The sequence below is a fragment of the Centroberyx affinis genome, unplaced genomic scaffold (assembly GCF_046629955.1).
Source record: "Centroberyx affinis isolate AG114_WGS23_722 - 3 ecotype Tasmania unplaced genomic scaffold, CSIRO-AGI_Caff_v1 ptg000024l_1, whole genome shotgun sequence".
Classification (NCBI taxonomy): domain Eukaryota; kingdom Metazoa; phylum Chordata; class Actinopteri; order Beryciformes; family Berycidae; genus Centroberyx; species Centroberyx affinis.
In genome coordinates, this window is record NW_027278738.1 from 276,233 (window position 1) to 294,945 (window position 18,713).

The following is an 18,713-nucleotide window of genomic DNA, read 5'->3' on the forward strand; positions in this document are numbered from 1 at the left end:
AGCATGAAGCTTCGAACCAAGGCTATTCAAACCACTGCTACACAGTAACCTGCTCATCTGGTAGTAGGCCAATAGGTGATGATGCAGTACTTCATTTGGATGAGTATTTCATTTTGCTGAAAAGCAGTACAGCGCCCAAGGCTTCAGAATGACTGTGCAGGACCAAAAAAAGAAAGACGACTTTGTTTTGGCTCATGGGTTTGAAACTCATTCCTACATCAGTGCTTGTCTTCCAAAGTAGATTGTCTCTCCACAGCTGATTTAGTATCACACTACAGCATCTTCTTCACCATTGTCACCATCATCCTCATCCTGCTTCTCCTCCTCATCATCACCGTCAACAGCAGGAGCAGCAGCAGCATCATTTTAATCTAATGTTCATGCATCATCACAATTCATCATCATTACCCTAATCCTTATGTTACTAACATTTCGTGTATGCACACTGGCAGAGGGAATCACCTTTCATGAAAAGAAAACACTCAACACGTGATGTTATATTAATATATGTGTTTTTATTATTCTCCATTTTTATTATCATTATGTTTTATTTTAATATTTGCAAATCTTACAGGTCCTTTGTGCATGGACCTATCATCACGGCACACACATTGGCACAACAAGATTGGTCAGAAATAGATAAATTCTAATCACATTTTTTTAGCACACAATTTTATGACTTTTGCAAGGACTTGGGAAAGACGGACTATAACAATAACAAATTTAATCATTTTTTCCCCCGTTGAAATCAGAATTTGAGTATGATGTGCCAAAATAAAACATAATAGTAACATGGACATTCCGAAATTCAAATAAACAAAGCATAAATAAGAAGGAAAATAAAAACATGAGATATAACCATAAGATGTACAGCAGTTGAATAGCTCTGATGAATGTGATGAGTTTTGCCATAAAGGTGCCTCTAAAGCACAATACTTCCCCTAACATGAAATAAAATAATCTCTGTCTTTAAATAAGAAACTGCTGACAATATAAAAATACATGGCATTGTACTGTAGTTCATTAAATAAACCAACAATTCATATATAAAATATTATATTGACGTGTATAAAAATATGCCTTACAACTTCTTGAAAAGGGTAACAGCCATAAGCTTTTTGTCTGCCACTTCAGAACACACACAGTCAACCACAAAATTTCAACATATGTACAAACAATCAACTAATAAGCAGTCAGAATGCCATTTTGACAAATAAAATCAACAGATGCATCCAAGATTGTATTCATATGACTATTTTTTCTGACTTGATATATGTATAGGATACTGTAAGATGTAGAATTCAAGCAGTACTTTATGGAAATACATACTCCAAAATAAATTAATAGAAAAGAAATATTCTATCAATTAAGTATAGTGATATCAGTGTATCTTTGGAGAGAGGGAGAGAGGACGGTGAGGGAGACACATTTTTCAAACATTTGTGTCACATCACCAGCGTAACAGTATTTCAGCCCACTGAGATCAGAACAAACACAGGCAGTGTCAGCTATCCTAAAAAAAAAAAGTAAATTAAAATCTACCACAAAGCCGGGACAAGAGCCAGGGAATATAGAGATCATTCGGAGCAATACCGCTTGGATCACTGAGGCAGTTCACAGAGCGTTAATGTGAGCACACAGCATGTCACTGGACGATGCAGAGGACGTTGCTGCAACTGTTGAACATTCAGGCAGATGTTATTGTTGCTACTGTACTGTGTGTGTGTGTTTGTGTGTGTCTTGGTTCTAGAGAGGACATTAATTGTGGTGTAATTTCCATAGGAAGTGGTTAATCCCTGCTACCTCCTGTCCAGGCAGTGTCTAGCACAAGCTAAAGCCACCCCCTCTCCCTGTGCTCCTGCTCCTCCACCTCCTCCTCCTCCTCCTCCTCCTCCTCCTCCTCTTCCTCCAGGCTCAGAGCAACGGGACAGAGTCATCCCTCACTCCCCGTCGCATGGTAAAGTACCATCTTCGCTGGCACGTGAGGGCACGGCCGTGCCAAGCTCATCCACACACCAACAATGGCCACGCTGCATACCCTTGGAGGAGCGGCACTGTGCGAGATTAAGAGACAGTGATACAAAGAGAGAGGTTTAGAGAGGGAGAGAGAGGGGAACGATTCAGAGAGTAAGAGATTGAGAGAAAGACAGAGAGAGTAGGGAGAGAATAAGAGAGTGGGGGAGTGAGAAAGGTGGAGAGAGAGATCGAGAGAGAGAGATTTAGAGGGAGAGAGAGAAAATGATATGTCATCATAGCGCAGTACTGATTCTCTGAGCCCACAGCTGAGAGGCTCAGAGAGAGAGAAGTGTCAGTTATTCTCAGCCCTCCAGTCATGGACAAATCTCTGGATGCACTGAATGGAAAGCTGCAGTGGAATGCAGCTCTCACACTCTCTGGCAGAGACACATACTGTAACACAGAGTCGGCACAACAAAGACACATTTCCATCTCACGTCAGGTCTAACGGACAAAGTTCCTTTATTGTATTCATCATGAGGTCCACACTACATGCATTCACTGATGAGAGGCCTCCCATTTGCTTCATGTGACCGTACCTGCTTTTTCCTGTAGAATCCACGAGTGTCACAGTTCGGTATATAGATGTCACGGTCAGACTGGAAGATCGTCAGCTCGAGACCCCTCAGGACGCTATTGAGCAGCTTACGGCACGGCGCCTGCAAACAACAACTCAGAGTGTGACTTCAAAGATCACCAGAGGCAGAGATAGAGGACTTATCTTAATCTACATGGTACAGTTGCAGTAGCGAGCTGCTCTCCCCCCCTCAGGTGATCGTGTTGGCAGAAATCCTTTTCGATCACAACACGTGTCGATGTAAATCACAAAGGATTAACTACGGTGATGCAGCATCACAGCCAGAAGCAGAGAATATATATATATATATATATATATATTTATATATACATATATATATATCAGATGTCACATATTATAATGACATTATATAACCATATTGTTACACAAGGCTTTGGCTTTTCAGGTCACTGAGTGGTTTGAAGCAACTGACTGTGCTTTTTTTGTGTCACACTGTGAAATTAAACAATATGATCATTATGAATATCACAGTGATTATTGCTGTTCTTATAATGACACACATGCGGAGCTGGAGCAGTTCAAATGCTGCAGATCTCCAGGCTCACAAAGTGAAAAATCCGAGGCGGCTGTGGCCGACTCGAAACTTTCCTGATTCACATCATGCTCAATTAGTTCTGCCGCATAGCAGCACACACATCATGCACCATAATGCATGGCTTCAGAGCAGTATATGTACATGCTGCTGCAACACCCCAGACACCACAGGAGCTACAGTAATAACTCTCTATAATGCAGCTACATATATATATATATATAACCATTTCCACCACAGAGGATCTGCATGAATATGATCTTATTATATAAGATGCTCTCTACATCTTCATACAATTTGCATCTTCTGGGTAAGTATCCATCAGCTCCATTTATTAAGGAGTGTAACATAAAGGGGTTCAACTTACTTTTTCTATTTCACCACTGTGCGAGGGATGGGGACCTGAGAGGAAACGACACATTGGCATGAGAATGTTACATTAGAGCATCATAGCCAGTAACATCAAACCATATGTAATATCACATGTAAATGCTACATATACCATTTTTAGAATGAGTTGTATCCCTTTGCACAAGACATTAAGCATTCATCCAGACTAGATCTAATTGGGAATGGTCGTTCAATGAGAGACCTAATTTCCATCAGTATATTTCCTGTTCAGATAGGGAATCGCAGTATCTCACTTTGAACAGTAGATGGAGACCATTGCAATAAAAAGCAGCTTGATCAGGATGTAGGTGACACCGTGACAGTTTCACATTCATTCTGAATTCTCCCAAGAAATGCTCACTTATAGGATATATCACAGTCATGCACCCTGTCGCTGAAATAGATGAACACACGACATTTACTTGTCCTGTAGATGCATGTATATACACCTCTATTTACACACTTTTGTAACACCTAAAGACCCATAATGGGTCCTTGAATACATTTCAGAAAACAATCCACTTGTGTTAGGTTATTTGCCATTATTTCTGCCTAACAAATCACAGCCCTTTACAACAGACCCTCAAATTACATTTTTACCACAATGACACCAGAGGCACTGCAGAGCAGTACTGGATGCTAGAGGTTTGCAAATTCATCTCTGGTGGACAAAATGCATCCAGTCTTAAATGTCACACACTTAATGTACAGTAACTGGTCTTTTCTTTTGTCGCTGACTGAAACAGCATCACATGCAATTCTCACAGCAGTAAAAGAGGGATAATAGACATACGACCGGCTATTTCTCAGTGGATAATGGTACAGCAGTGTTCAGTGCCTGATACAACATCCTGAATAAACCACTGGACATGTCAAGCCTACCTGTAGTGTTTATGCGTGTGTCTGTGCGCGTCCGTACGTGCATGCATGTGTGCGCGTACGTGCGTACATGCACGTGTGTGTGTGTGTATCTCCTTACCTGTGGGGTGGGGCCTCTCAGTGGGACTAGTCCTGCTGTGCTTGGCGCAAAAGCCCCTTCCCTGCAACAGAGCCTGGAGGGGGCTGTGTTCCCTTGGTGGGGGAACACAGCGGAGCCCCTTGGCACAGCTCAGTGTATACACACCACAGGGCTCTCCCTGGGCCAACACTGACGTGCTGCCGGCAACATTATGGTCCCTGGGGGGCCGACCTGCCCCCAGCGGATCCCTGCAGGAGGGACAGACCTTGAAGGGGCCCAAGCGGTTCGCCCCAGTCCACGATCCGCAGTGGGCAATCAGCAACAAAACAACGGTTGTTAAGTTAGAAAGGAGAGGCATTTTCTGTCCAGGTCTCAGGTTCTCCACACTCTGTCAGTTAAATGTGGCTGATGCTATTTCTGGATGTATATTTCTCTCTCACTCTCTCTCTCCCTTTTCTCTCCCCTCTCTCCTCAGTCTTCTTCCCGTTTCTATAGCTTTCCTTGGTGCTTTGCCGGTTGAGTCCCCTGCAGTGCCAGAGGAGACAAATGGAGATCGAGAGAGACACAGCAAAGCACCAGCTTTTAAAGATCTGAAAGGCGGTGATAGAGAGTGAGTGAGTGAGTGAGTGAGTGAGTGAGTGAGAGAGAGGGAGAGAGAGAGAGAGAGAGAGAGAGAGAGAGAGAGAGAGAGAGAGAGAGAGAGAGAGAGAGAGAGAGAGAGAGAGAGAGAGAGAGCACAGTTATGACACCTTCAGGGGCTGGGACTCAGAGAGAGAGAGAGGGAGAGAGAGAGGGAGAGAGGGAGGTGGCAGGGAGGGAGAGAGCAAGTGGGGGGTGGATTATGTTCCTTTTAGAAATTATCAAAATCTCCCCACCCCTTCCTGTCATATACCAACACATACATCTAGTCCTTCTTACAGTTATGTTCAACATTACACATGCGTAAAGAGTAAGCATGCACAGCTATTTACACTTTCTCTCCGTTGTGCACATATGTCAGACCTTTCTGGAATATTTGCCATGGTAACAATTGCAATTGTATATGTGCCTCCATCAGCACTGCGTGCAATGTCATGTGCATATAGCCTGGTGATTTCTCTCGCTTGACTTCTTCTGTATGAGATTGTGAAAGAATAAAGCTGAATTAACTTTTAGATGCATTGATTTTCTAGGACAAAGATGTGATCCTAGAGCTGGACTACAATGAGTTCCACACCTGAGATACTTAAACATATGTCTTTCTGTCAAACTACAGGACCGCCTCATGCGTTTGCAATTATAAACTGCAACTCAATGAACTTGACAACATCTATCAAAGCACAGACAATGTTGAAGTAATTAACTGGGTCCATAACAAATCAAACATAAGCCAAGATGTCACTAGCTTATATATCATGGACTCTTTTAATTTTGGGGGGGAAAACTCTAACCCATGGAGGTTTTACTGGGCCTTTTCCAGATCAAATAATTACTGCATCGGTCATTTATTGTATTGCCTCCGCAAGAGTTAATACAATCTTTAACTAAACTAGCCAAAGTATGCACAGAGTCCAGGATGGCACTGAGACAAGCTGTGTTGCAGCATTAAAATACAAAAAAACAAACATCCAACACATTGGCAGCTTCACAAAAAGTTGCCACCGTCTTGATTTCATTTCAGCAGCTAACAACTATAACCCGAACAGAGAATATATGGGCCACATCACATTTTGAAATATGAGGGTAGTGGAGGTTATTGCTGGCCAGTTGTTTGAATTGGAAGAGGCATCAACTGGATAATCAGGAGGAGGACTCGCTTTTGCTGGAATGTACATCAGAGAGTCTGAGCCAAACTGCTAATAATGCAATCCATCTCTCCACTCAACCGGTTCAGATTTTCTTCACGGGCGCCATCTTCAAAAGATCACTCCGAGGCTGAGCCCTTCACCCTTCCACACAAACTCTCTGCCCACAACCCTCCACAGTTCTGTATAATGTAGCACTCAGCAAATACTGATTAAGACAAATAATGTAAGGTATTGTAATTAATATACAGTAGGTTACTCAATGTATATATCAATGATGGTGTTTTACTCAAACCTCAACATGCCAGGCATAATTCTTTAGAGTAGACACCAATGCATTGTTTTTTGGGATTTCTATCAATGCTGTATAATTATCACTCTGCAGTACTATTGTGTTACAACACATAGGTGAAAAGCATCTTTACAACTACTCCAGTTACTATACTTGTGTAGATTGTGTAAACCTAAATTTTAGATTTTTCAAAGTCTACATTTACTTCTCCTTTGCTTTGCTGAATGTAAGTGTTTACTCCTACCTTTGCTTGAGTAAGTTATACCTTTAGACATGCTAGTAGTAAAATGAGAGTGCTTTTAGTGAGCTACTCCTTTACTTTTACTTGAATAATTTTCAAGACAAGTATTTTTACTGACTTGAGTAAAGTTTGACTGAGGTAGCAGCAGTTCTACTTGAGTGAAACACTTCTCTATCCGCTTCTGCAATTAACTAACAATATCCTACTATGCATGCAGCACATTATGGTTTTACAGTATCAATCCGCACTGCAAGAGTAAATGTTTAGGTTGATGCACACAGCGTACATATTTGTAAAAAGACAACTTAAAAGCAAGGTAAATGGTCTACCCATGAAGAGCATCAGCAGAGGTTGACGACAGGTAGACTGTTGAGGAATTCCACCCTTATCTGCAGTCCCTCTGTCTCCATGTTATCTGACATGCATTGCTGCCGCGGGTGCTGTGAGGACAGAGAAAAATATACATTTACAACATGAACATTATGACACCAACAACAAATGGGAATTTCACATTGAATTAAACAGGATTTAGATGTTGAGCTAACGATGCTGACTTGGGTTGGCACCTTTCCACCTCCAAAATAAGGATGTTTTCTGACCCTTTGAGACACCCACATACACACACTGGCACAAAAAATGTGCATTCGTATGCGTGCATGTGTGTGCTGTGTGTATGTGTGGGTTTGTATTTGTTTGTGTGGCACTGGGTCACCTGCTACTACTGTACAGGCTTGACACTAGAGCACACAGACATGCTTGCTGGAATCCAGGGCCCCACGAGACCAAAATCTGCCTCGCCGTCAGCAGCCTGGTGTTCTGATTAGGGGTGATTAATCTTGGCAAGGAGAGGAGAAGTCACCTGCCGTCTTGTGTTCCCATCAGCTTGCGAGCTACAGCAGCCCGGCTAGTCTGTTTCCACACATGTCCTGTCAGGAGAATGTTCCAAGAGACACGCCAGACCAACGGGGGCTCTCTTTTTCCACACTCCCCTGGATTATTCATTTTTCCTCCTCCAGTCCACACCATTTCTTCCTCGCTCTCCCTCCTCTCTGCCTCCCCAGTTCAGGTCTATCCCAACTGGCTCAGACACTGCTGTATCTGTGCTGTCCTCGCCCCTTTTCACAAAGCCAGCAGAGAGTCCAGAGAAACTCTGTGGTGAGAGTGCTGCTGGGCCTGTGGGGTAGTATCCCCTTCCACTCCTGAGCTGACCACCTGCCTTCTCTGCTGCACAATTTTGGGAGCAGCTCAAGAGCCTGATAGTAATATTATGGTCTAATATTATAAAACACACTGTTAGCTGATAGGGAAACAATACAAGACAACTGTGATAGCCACCAGACACAGTGTTTCTTGAAGTATGAGTTGGTCCCAAGAGTGGGTTGTGGGCTTTTAGAGGGTTCCCAGTTATAGCACCAAGTTATATATTTTCTTTGCATGAGTCCTCAGATGAGAGAGAACATTAAAAATGTAGGTACATTTGGCCTGAAGGATGGAACACAGAAACACACGCACACGCACACACACACACACACACACACACACACACACACACACACACACATACACACACACACACACACACACACACACACACACACACACACACACACACACACACTCACACACACAGCTCGAGCGATGGGATTGGCCAAATGCTTGTCACCATTTCTCAAGACTACCTTTGATTGGCTATTGAAGTCATCGCGGTGTGATGTCACTAGGAAGCGCCGAACTCCAGTTTCCAAAGTTTTGTGTGTAGCTATGGATAGCTGATGAACAAAAGTGAATTACTGTCTTAGTAGCCGCCTAGATAACAGGTAAGCGTTTAAGTTATCTATAATGTTACCTACAGTGTATTCGCCTTCTGCTCTCCATTTTTAGTAACAACCTCCAGTCTTGCTCAAGCTAACCACTGAGCCACAGTTGTAAGCAAACAAGCTATTAGCCGCTAATAATAATTAATGATGCTAAACCGTCTAGCTTTGCGACTAAATTAGACTGTTCACACCATCCATATGATTTGCGAATAGATAATTTCAGTATTGAAACGTTATCCAACTTCAGGTGGTTTAGCATTATCTGATACACGGGCGGTCGTTAGCTGTCTAGCAAGTCATGCTAGCTAAATTTAGCAAATTAGCTTTGTCGTTAGCAAGGAGGCTGGCTGCCAGTTGCTAGCTAACGCTGCCTTGAGTTTGATAGATGTAAACACTGGCACGCCCACCTTCCGCCGTGGTTGCACAATAATTTCTATCTGTTTTGACACTGGGCTTCCTTTATCCCGTTAAGATTCATGTGAGTTTGGTAACAAAAAAGCCCAACTGAATTTGGTAATAGAGGAAATGGGGCACATTCTTGTAACGTTAGCCAGGCTTTGACGTGTTTGCCATTCACTGAAGTGAACGTCAAATCTCGACAAATAGAACTAAATGCAATCATTACAACAAAATGTGTGGAGTAGGTATTAATTGTAGCACGAGATGAAACCTAAATCATCCCCGTGGCGACAGTGGGTCGTTGCAGCAGCCAATAGTAACAGGATATAGCAAAGAATAATGGAAGATGAATATGAATACACCACATGGAGGTTATATAAACATATGCAAATGATAACTTCAGCATCAGAACATGTTAAGTAGAATGTATGAATGAAAAGTACGAGAAAAAGCATGGGTTATGGAATGGCTCTGGGGGTATATAAAATAATAGCAGTAGAACTTAGAGAGAGATAAGGAAAAATGAATGAGAATATAAACATGATGTGGAAATGTTTGTAAGTAAGTAAAATTTATTTATAAAGCGCTTTTTACAGATGAAAATCACAAAGTGCTGTACAAAACATAGGCAAAATAAAGCAGAATAAATATACATTTTGTGTCATATTCATATAAACAGAAAATGTTGGCAAGTAAACATGCATTGTAAAACACTTTATAAGACAATTTATTGAATTTACAGATGTAGGCTAAACAACATATGTGCAGAATGTGTCCATTTGGATGTGCATGGATGGAGGTATCATGTGTACAGAAAGTGATGATGTGTGGTGATGTGTGGTCTCACCATAGAACTCATGATCACAACATGGATGGAGGTAGCATACGTACAGAAAATGTCCCAGCAATCCCTTATGCAGAGAATGTATGGAAATGTGTACAGATCAGAAACTGTGCAAGCATATGTTGTATAGAATAGTCCAGAGCACAGGAATGCGGAAAGCAATCTAGAGTAGTTTGTACATACAGTGCAGGCGCCCGTGCTTCGGCTCCCTCCTAAGTTGGCTGAGGCTCGGGCCGTTAGGGTAGGAAGCATTGCACAGTCTGCTGAAATTTACAAAGTACACATTTTTTCCACTTTCCATTTTTTTTATTTAGATGGATGACATCAACCTACACCACAGGTACCTGAATTGGAGGCGTCGAATCCGGGAGATGGGGGAAGTGCGCCCAGCACAGGAGCGATACATGAGGTTGCTGAAGGATGGAGACACTCTCAGGTGAGCCTCTTCTTAAACATGTCTGGGTAGGGACAACTGAAGTGAAGAGATAGCTATGTATTTCTTATTACTTTTTTCCCATTACAGGTTTATTGTATGTGTCTTTGTCAGATTGATTGTAAGAGAGCAGTGCATATCAAATAACACTTCTAGCGTATATCGTATTGGTCTCTATGCCTGGGCCTCAAAGGGACCTTCAAAATGATTGGCATAACCAGTGTGTACAGTAGTGGGCTTATTACATATTCATAATAATGCTTTCTGCAGTGTAGGTTTTGCCTACTTAGATATTTGGAGGAAACTGTGTTATTTTCTTTCTTACCTAGCATTATGGGCAATGTGTTTCTTTGCCTTCATGAAAAGGAAAGGGCACAGAGGCTAATGCTGTAGAAAATATCCTGAAGCGTTAGAATGTTATTAGCACGCTGACTCAGCACAAATCAGGTGGTCTTTGCCCTATGAGGAGAATGTGCTGGTTTGTACCCCTCGACTGCATTCTGTTTCCTCTGTTTTTCCAAAACTCTGTATTCTGGGGGCAGTGTGCATGTCATTGAGGGGAGCAGACTCACGACAGAGGTAGAAGAGGGCTGACAGGCGGCTAGACGGGCACGATGTGTGCGTGCATTTGTTCTGCCATCCCCCACTAATAAACCCAAACAGTTCTGTGACTTTCCTCAGACCCACTGATTGAAACAATTAAAATCTCATGGATTGTCAATGGAGGCTTGTTTCCTGGTCAGCAAAAGATGAAAGGCATTCACCCAAAAATCTAAGCTACCCTTACTGGAAAATAAGCCTCTCTGTAATTAAGGTTTGTTTGACTCTTGAAAACCTCAGAGGCCTATCCTATACATTTTTGTTATATAGTGATTACACTCTTACTGGAGATGTTGGTATTTGATTCAGCTTTTTGATACTGTTCTAAGCTTTCAACAGATCTACAGTGGCTCCAGTGAACCACTGAAGTCACATGAATATCCACAATTTACCTCCTTGTTTCTTAAAATATATGCTATATATATATATAAATATATATAATAGCACCATAGAGATGTGGGACACCATAAGTTTAGAAACAATAATGGCCAATAATCTTTTGCGTGTTATAATTGATATCCCTGATTCTCACTGTGTGGCTGAATAGCTGTTCTAAATCTGTTTTAATTTTCTTATAATCATCAACAATGGCTACACCTTTTTGTCTCGTTTCTAACATGTCAGTGCTTTGCATGTGTTTATACTAATACTGTCTTTCAATTAAAAGATGTCTTTTTCTTTCTTTTCACTCAGAGCTTTAAGATGTGTTTCTGATTGTGAATACAGCAGTTAGACCTATTAGAAGTCGCCTATTCTTAACCTGTGATTTCTTCTTTTTAGTTACCAAGGGAACTCTGACGAAGTGGGTTGCTATGTGGCTCCCCATCCTTTATCAAAGGGAAATTGCTACTTTGAGGTAAGACGCATTTGGTAGTGACGCCTGTTTTGACATTACTACTGTCTGACATGGTTACTGTAACTGAGTTTCTGATTGAGTTCTTTCGGGGCTGCAAGACTTGACAATAAGCTCTCCAAGATTTTTTGTGCCTCATTAGTTTACATGATTGCTGAAAACTACTATCTCTACCTAACAGTGTTCATTTTTCCCCTTTTCTGTTTACCATGCATCCAAAAAGAATAGACAGTCTTTTGAAAATAAAGGGACTATTGGTCCTTGGACAATCACTCATTTTGAAATGTTGGGGGGGATTATGCACAATATGATAGGCTTCCCACATACCATCGTCCCTGGTTGTGCCCAAGATTGCTTTTCCATCCATCCAGCAATTTTATCCCCTGGAATCCTATTGCTGACAATTTTCTAAACTTCATATTAAATTCCGAGAGCCCCCTGCAGTCCCAGTTCACCAGTGCAAAACCACTACCTCAAAAATGTCCTTGCTGGGTTGGAATGAGGGATAGGGTGTGGGTTAGGTGGTATCTCCGAGTGCAAAGATTAATCTAACACACAGTGTTTTTCGGCAGGCGGGCAGGCAGACAGACTGGCAGCAGGAGAGAGAATATTGGACATGTATTTAGCAGGGTTGATGCGCCCCTCTGTATCAGGCCAGTCCAATAGTTCTCTGCATACAGCAGACTTTGAGGAAAAAGTGTCTTGGTGATTTAGCACAGGAAAGCCTGCAGGAGTCCGGTCATGAATTAGGGGCTGAGCAGAGGGTTGTGGTGTATTATTTATGAGGCAGGGGTAGGGCGGCTTGTTTGTGGATAGTGCAAGTCAAGGCAGGCGCGGTGGCATGTGGTCAGGCGGTGGCAGGTGAGGCAGGCGTGATGGACTTCCTTTCCTGGGTTTTTAGGCTTTGGGAAGAAACATTAGGCCTATACATTATCCAGTGCATCTTACCTCATCCTGCTGGGCTGCGTACAGGGCCAGATAGGACCATGCAGCATCAACCTCCTGTAGCTGTACTAAGCTCTGCTCTAAATACATTATATACTTCTTCTACTATTTGTTTATTTAAATGATATATCCTACTTTGTCTACTAGGTTATTTGTTTATTTGAAAAGAGGAGCATTTTTGCTGTGCATTTTTAGTAACATACTATGGTCACGTTTCAAATTTGCCTCACTAAGATGGTATGTAGGCCATCAATGCTGTTTGACATTATACATCGCGGCTGTGAGGCGTCCCTGATTTGTGCCACATGCGACATTTCTTTTAAATGTGATGTCAAACTCTGTTCTGACCCCTGGAGATTTGTATCTCTCTCTCTCTCTCTCTCTCTCCCTCCCTCTCTTCATCGCTGTCTCTCTCTCTCTCTCTCTCTCTCTCTCTCTCTCTCTCTCTCTCTCTCTCTCTCTCTCTCTCTCTCTCTCTCTCTCTCTCTGTATATCTGTCTTTCTCTCTGTATCTCTCTGTCCCTCTCTCTCCCTCCCACCCTCCTCCATAGCAAGAAAATCTTCAGTGACAAAAAAATATATTCAAATGAGAATGAATCGCGTTTGGAGCCTGGTAGATACTTTTGACATTTACAAGAGTACAAGAGAGGAGTTTAGGGTGATCGTTACCCATAGTTTTACGCAACGTTTTTCTCCACAGTGTGACGCACATGCTGTCAGTTTCCCAGATATCTCGAAAATTTTGGAGCTTTTTTTCCGATAAAGGTCAGGCTCCTGTCAGAGTATGCGTCACCGCTATCCTCGTGTTTCCTCATTACGCTTTCACAAGGAATCCATTTCACCTTCGTCAGTACTGCTGCACTTTCTCCACAGACACTTTTCGTCATCTGTCTTCTTCGAGCCCAGCTGAACATCTGTAGCATTCCACATGTTTCAACTGATTTATTTGAAAAATCCATTCATTAGTCAACATTCCTTGACGGCTCATCAATGAGCACATTCCTGCTCTTTCCTAATCTAAGTAATCTCACAATTTTTCGTAACCTTTATTTGGACATTCATAAAGGCATTTATACTGAATGGTATTTTGATGTCGTTTAACGTGTCAAGTGCGGAAGGCGTAACCTGCCAAAACCGAAGAATCCAAGACGTTAGTTCTTTAACAGAGCAGGGTAGTGTCCTCAAAAGGGTGACAAGCTGGAACTGAGGAGAAGTAGGTCTGGATTTTTACTCAGGGAAACCCAAAAGTTTGGTTTCAGATGTGATAGTCGTCATGTGGGAGCTGCATTTTGGGTGTCTGCGCTCAAGGGAGAGATGGAGAATGAGGAAGGCAGGTAAGGGGAGAAGGGAAAGAGACATAGGGAGAAATAGAAGCAGAGGACGAACATTGCAAAAGGAGCTAGAGATGATTTGGAGAGGTTACCGACAATGGAAGGCAACAAACACAGACACAGACACACACATACACACACCGGATGGGGCTATTCTCCTTTATTTGCCTGTATCACCTTTCACCTAATTCTGCTTGGCGGTGTGCGTCATTTTGTCCTGATTGGGCCCGGCCGGCTGGCTTGGTGTCCGACTGGCTGGCTTGCTGTCTGAGGGAGGGGGCGGTTGTGGAGGTTTTCCCATGCTGCCAGTGGGGCTCTGGACAGCAGTATAGCCGTGGAGGGAGTCAGACTCTGGGCATTTGGGAGAGAGACCCACACTAGTCAGACAGACTTGGGGCTAGGAAAGCCAGAGATTTACAAGCGACCTTCCCTTCCTGACTAGAGTTTTCCATTGAAAGTGTGACTCAGTGAAGTTTCTCACAGTAAAATGTATGACTCGTGTTTTGATTTGGGTTCCTGTTACCTTTGTTTTTTTTGTTCTTACTGATAAATGCTATGTTTTCAGTATTTCTCCATTTTGCCCAAGTAAGTGAGTAAGTGAGCTTGAAGTATGGCAGTGGGCTAAATTAGCTGTAATTTGTGCCACAGTAGTTACAGTATTATCTGTGTGTGTGTTTGTGTTTATAGGTGACAATAGTGGACACAGGGGTGAGGGGGACAATTGCTGTGGGCCTGGTGCCTAAATTCTACAGGCTGGACCACCAGCCTGGCTGGCTGCCGTACTCTGTAGCTTACCATGCAGACAATGGCAAGTAAGTCAAACCACAGCCATCTATGCACTACAATACAACGCCATACAGCCTGGTTTCTTCCATGAGCTGGGAAAATGGAGTATGGCCTATTGCTGCTGATTCCACACATAACAAGAACAGTAATCTCTCCTATCTCTCTTCTTAGCTCTTATTTTGTTTTCTCTCACATGAAAGGAGAATAATTGTCAGGTCGCTATTGAGCTGAACTTTGCACTCCTAACTATTGGTTATAATGCTGGTGCTCTAGGAATTGAAGTTTATTCTACTGTTGCATTCATTGTAGGTCACTCTGCATAACAGCATGAGCTAAATGCCTAAAATGTAAAAAAAAGAAATAAAATAATGTTTTAATGAATCTATATTGGGTACTAAGCAGCTCTACTGGAGCTACTGGGGGTTCAGTGTCTTGTTCAAGGGTCTCTCAAGTGTAGTTTTTGAGTTACTGAGAGATATGGGAATCACTTATTCACTTTACCAGCACATCAGTGGAGTTATAAATAGAATCATGATTGAATATAATTCCAGCAGGAAGTAGCTTACAAGACCCAGTGTTTTTGTTTTGAAGATCCACTCCCCTTCTCTCCTTCTAGGCTATACAATGGCAACCCTGTGGGACAGCAGTTTGGACCAAAATGTGCTCGTGGTGACCGCATCGGCTGTGGAATACACTCAGAAAATATTGAAGCAGGGTTCACAACAGTCTTTTTCACCAAAAATGGCAAAGAGGTAGGTTTTCTGTCATTAAGCCATGTATGAATGATATTTCAAACAAACACGACATGGCTCTAAAATTATTATTATTACTATTATTAACTAGCAGAGCTTGGAAAAGTCTGTGTATATGGTGGTGTTTCTGTTTGCGTTTTGTGCATGCATGTGTGTTTGTGTATTTCTACCCATTGTCTGTCTCCATGCATCCATCTCCTATCCTGTCTCCTAGGTGGGTTCAGTGGAGGTGCCCGTGTCGGCAGAGGGCCTGTTCCCCGCTGTAGGGATGCACTCCCTGGGGGAGGAAGTGAGGATCGACCTGCAGGCTGAGTGGCTCCTGGAGGAGGATGACAGTATGATGATGGTGGACAGCCATGAAGATGACTGGGGACGGCTCTACGACGTCAGGGTTAGCGGCACGGTAAGAAGAAGAAGAAACCATGCAGTCCCTAGTCCCTCTTGCCCTCACAGCTAAGAAATTCTTACATAGTCTTACTCTGCTCTTACGCCACTAAGCAGCCACATCACTGTGTTACTTTTTGATTGTGAGCCGGCTGATAGGTAGCTGTAGCAACTGTATCGAACAACTAGGTGGGACATACTAGTGCATGACTGGTTGCTGATTGACGATGTTGCTTAAAATGAATGGACTTCCGGTAGCTGGAGTTCAGAGAGTGCTTTTTCTATAGTTAGTGCTTCTGCATGGTTGCCGTGTGTTTGTTTTGTACTCTTAGGAGATTCTTCGGCTGCCTATTCTTTGGCAAATCCCACTTTGTTGACAACATTACTACCTAAATCTCTCTAAAACCCAGGGAAAGCCCTAGACACAATTACTTAGTTGAATTATTTAGCATCAGTCATTGTATGATCTTGCCGTGACTGGCTTTGGGTTCCCTTTGCGGTGTTTTTGGAGATTGCTTCATGACATCAGCATAGTGATTTTCCTCTATGTTCAGTCACAAGATAAACAGTGAACAGGTTGGGTGTGTTGTCTCTCCTTTTTGCTAGATCAGAGTCATGGATTGTACAAGAGTTTGGCAAATCCAACTGTAAAGCTCAGGCACACTAGCAGAGAAAGAAACCAACTTTTTTGTCTACAGGACTCAATAGCTGGTAAATCTCAAATTTCAGCAGCTATTATTTTATTAGACAACTACATTGTAAATCCCAAATTTCAGCAGCTATTATTTTATTAGACTACATTGTAAGAATTAGGGCTGCCACAAACGATAATTTTGATAATTAATCAGGTGATTATTACAACAATTAAAACAATTACCGACTTGCAATTGAGAAGGGCTATGACAAATCCTTCTTTTCACAGTTCAGTACTCAAAATAATGACACTTTGAAAAAGTATCAACTTGTTTGTCTTATTTTGTCTTTCTTCCCTCTTCAAAACAGAAATCCTGATACAATGTTTGAGGGTTTACTGAACTGTCCACTTTTTATTTTTCTCAATTTCTCAATTACATTTTTTCTTTGAGAGAAGCTACTATACTGTTTACTATACTTCTGTTTTACTACACCACACTACGCTACAACACACTATATAAACACTACTTCACACTACTGTTTTGCCACAGTACAAATTTCAATACTATGTGTCCTGGAACTATACTCATACCAGCTGCACTGGCCTCCACTCAGCTTCAAAGTCATTTGATTTTGAAAAAACCTAATCCTTCATGTTTGTTTTACATCTCTGTAACATTTGCTTGAACCCTGAACATAGCTTCAACATAGCCAGCCTTACATACAAAGCCTGAATAGCTTCTGGTTAGAACAATGAATAACAGTACTGAGATGTTCATTCAGGCTGTTACAGACGAGCGTACTGAACCAAACTAGAGCTACAACCTGCTGTTGCGGCCCCTGCTCCTGCTTGTACTAAAAATAATGGATTTACGTAATAGGATCATGGAACTAATGGGGAAAATCACAATTGACGTACATGTAAATAGAGTAACAGGTCATCATTACAAAGCTGTTTATAGCAGCTGTGTGTGCCATCGCATCGTCTTCATCACCCTGTGTGTTAGAAATTGACTTTATTGCTACTACGCTTCCAAGATTAGCTTCAGATGGCACTGTACTAGCACTTGTTGAGTGCTCTGCAGTAGGGCTGAACAATTAATCAAAATTTTATCGAAATCACAATATGGCCCACTGCAATTTTCAAATTGCAGGAGGCGCAATATTTGTTAAAAGCGAAATGTGTGTCAAAATACCATTTTAAATTAAATATTGTTGTGCTGCAGAGATGTCCTGGCCTACACATCATATTCTACAGACTTAAGAAAACATCTTTGGTTGGTACAGATCCCCGCAAAAATCACACCATAATCATTTTAATACGTTTTTCAATGAAAATGAGAATAATGATGTAAAAATTATCATTCTCTCGCATTCATATCGCAAATCATATCGCAATTGCAATATCAGTCAAAATAATCACAATTAGATATTTTTTCAAAATCGTTCAGCCCTATTCTGCAGTGCTTACATAAGGACCTTTCTTTACATGTTTAATTGTTTTAGCCCTAATTAGAATCTCCAAATGATGGTTGGTCACCTGTCAAAGTGGCTGGTAGAATAGATCAACTTGCTAACAGTAGCCAAACACTCAATATCCCACCCTGCACACAAGCCTGTTATGTTCCTAATGTATCTGTGTGTATGATCAACATTCAGGAAGCGCATCATGCAGGGGGCATGCATGCCGTGTTAAGAAGCTGGACTGAGAATACACAGCAGTAATACTGGAATTCCCATTTCAACGATGGTCTGCTGGAATTGCTTTTTCATTATCTGTTGTGCAATGCATACTAATTGTTCCAATGCATTAGAATTCATTAGTTATAGCCACCTCCTCCTGATTTCTATTGAATGCACCAGATTGCAGCTCGAATCTGGAACAGTCCGCTATCCTCAAACCTAAATAACTGTATGATAGTAGACTGATAGGATACATTCCATGCTGTTAAATCCCCAGTAGAAAACCATATTGATATGTAGATTGTAGAATCATACATAATATATTAAATGCATACAATATATGGTTTGAGGATGTGGGTCCTTATGAGACAAGATTTAACTCTTACATACTATATTGGTTTGGGTTAAATATAAATGATATTAGGCTAAAATAGACACTTTG

At 41.9% G+C, this 18,713-nt stretch overlaps 2 protein-coding genes across 2 annotated transcripts in view; one reads left to right on the forward strand and one right to left on the reverse strand.

Annotated features, from left to right (window-relative positions):
• Nucleotides 1-514: 514 nt before the first annotated feature.
• Nucleotides 515-5,078, reverse strand: igfbp6b (insulin-like growth factor binding protein 6b). Its single transcript, XM_071512392.1, has 4 exons — nucleotides 4,516-5,078; nucleotides 3,514-3,548; nucleotides 2,556-2,675; nucleotides 515-2,054 (listed from the first exon to the last, which is right to left on the reverse strand). The coding sequence occupies exons 1-4, from the start codon at nucleotides 4,850-4,852 to the stop codon at nucleotides 1,941-1,943; spliced, it is 606 nt and encodes a 201-aa protein (XP_071368493.1). The 5' UTR covers nucleotides 4,853-5,078; the 3' UTR covers nucleotides 515-1,940.
• Nucleotides 5,079-8,532: 3,454 nt separating this feature from the next.
• spryd3 (SPRY domain containing 3) overlaps nucleotides 8,533-18,713 on the forward strand; it is a 38,968-nt gene continuing 28,787 nt past the window's right edge. Inside the window, exons 1-6 of the mRNA XM_071512954.1 lie at nucleotides 8,533-8,628; nucleotides 10,186-10,307; nucleotides 11,685-11,760; nucleotides 14,721-14,845; nucleotides 15,436-15,571; nucleotides 15,786-15,974. Coding sequence (XP_071369055.1) covers nucleotides 10,186-10,307; nucleotides 11,685-11,760; nucleotides 14,721-14,845; nucleotides 15,436-15,571; nucleotides 15,786-15,974 — 648 coding nt within the window. The 5' untranslated portion in view covers nucleotides 8,533-8,628. The remainder of the gene's footprint in view (nucleotides 8,629-10,185; nucleotides 10,308-11,684; nucleotides 11,761-14,720; nucleotides 14,846-15,435; nucleotides 15,572-15,785; nucleotides 15,975-18,713) is intronic.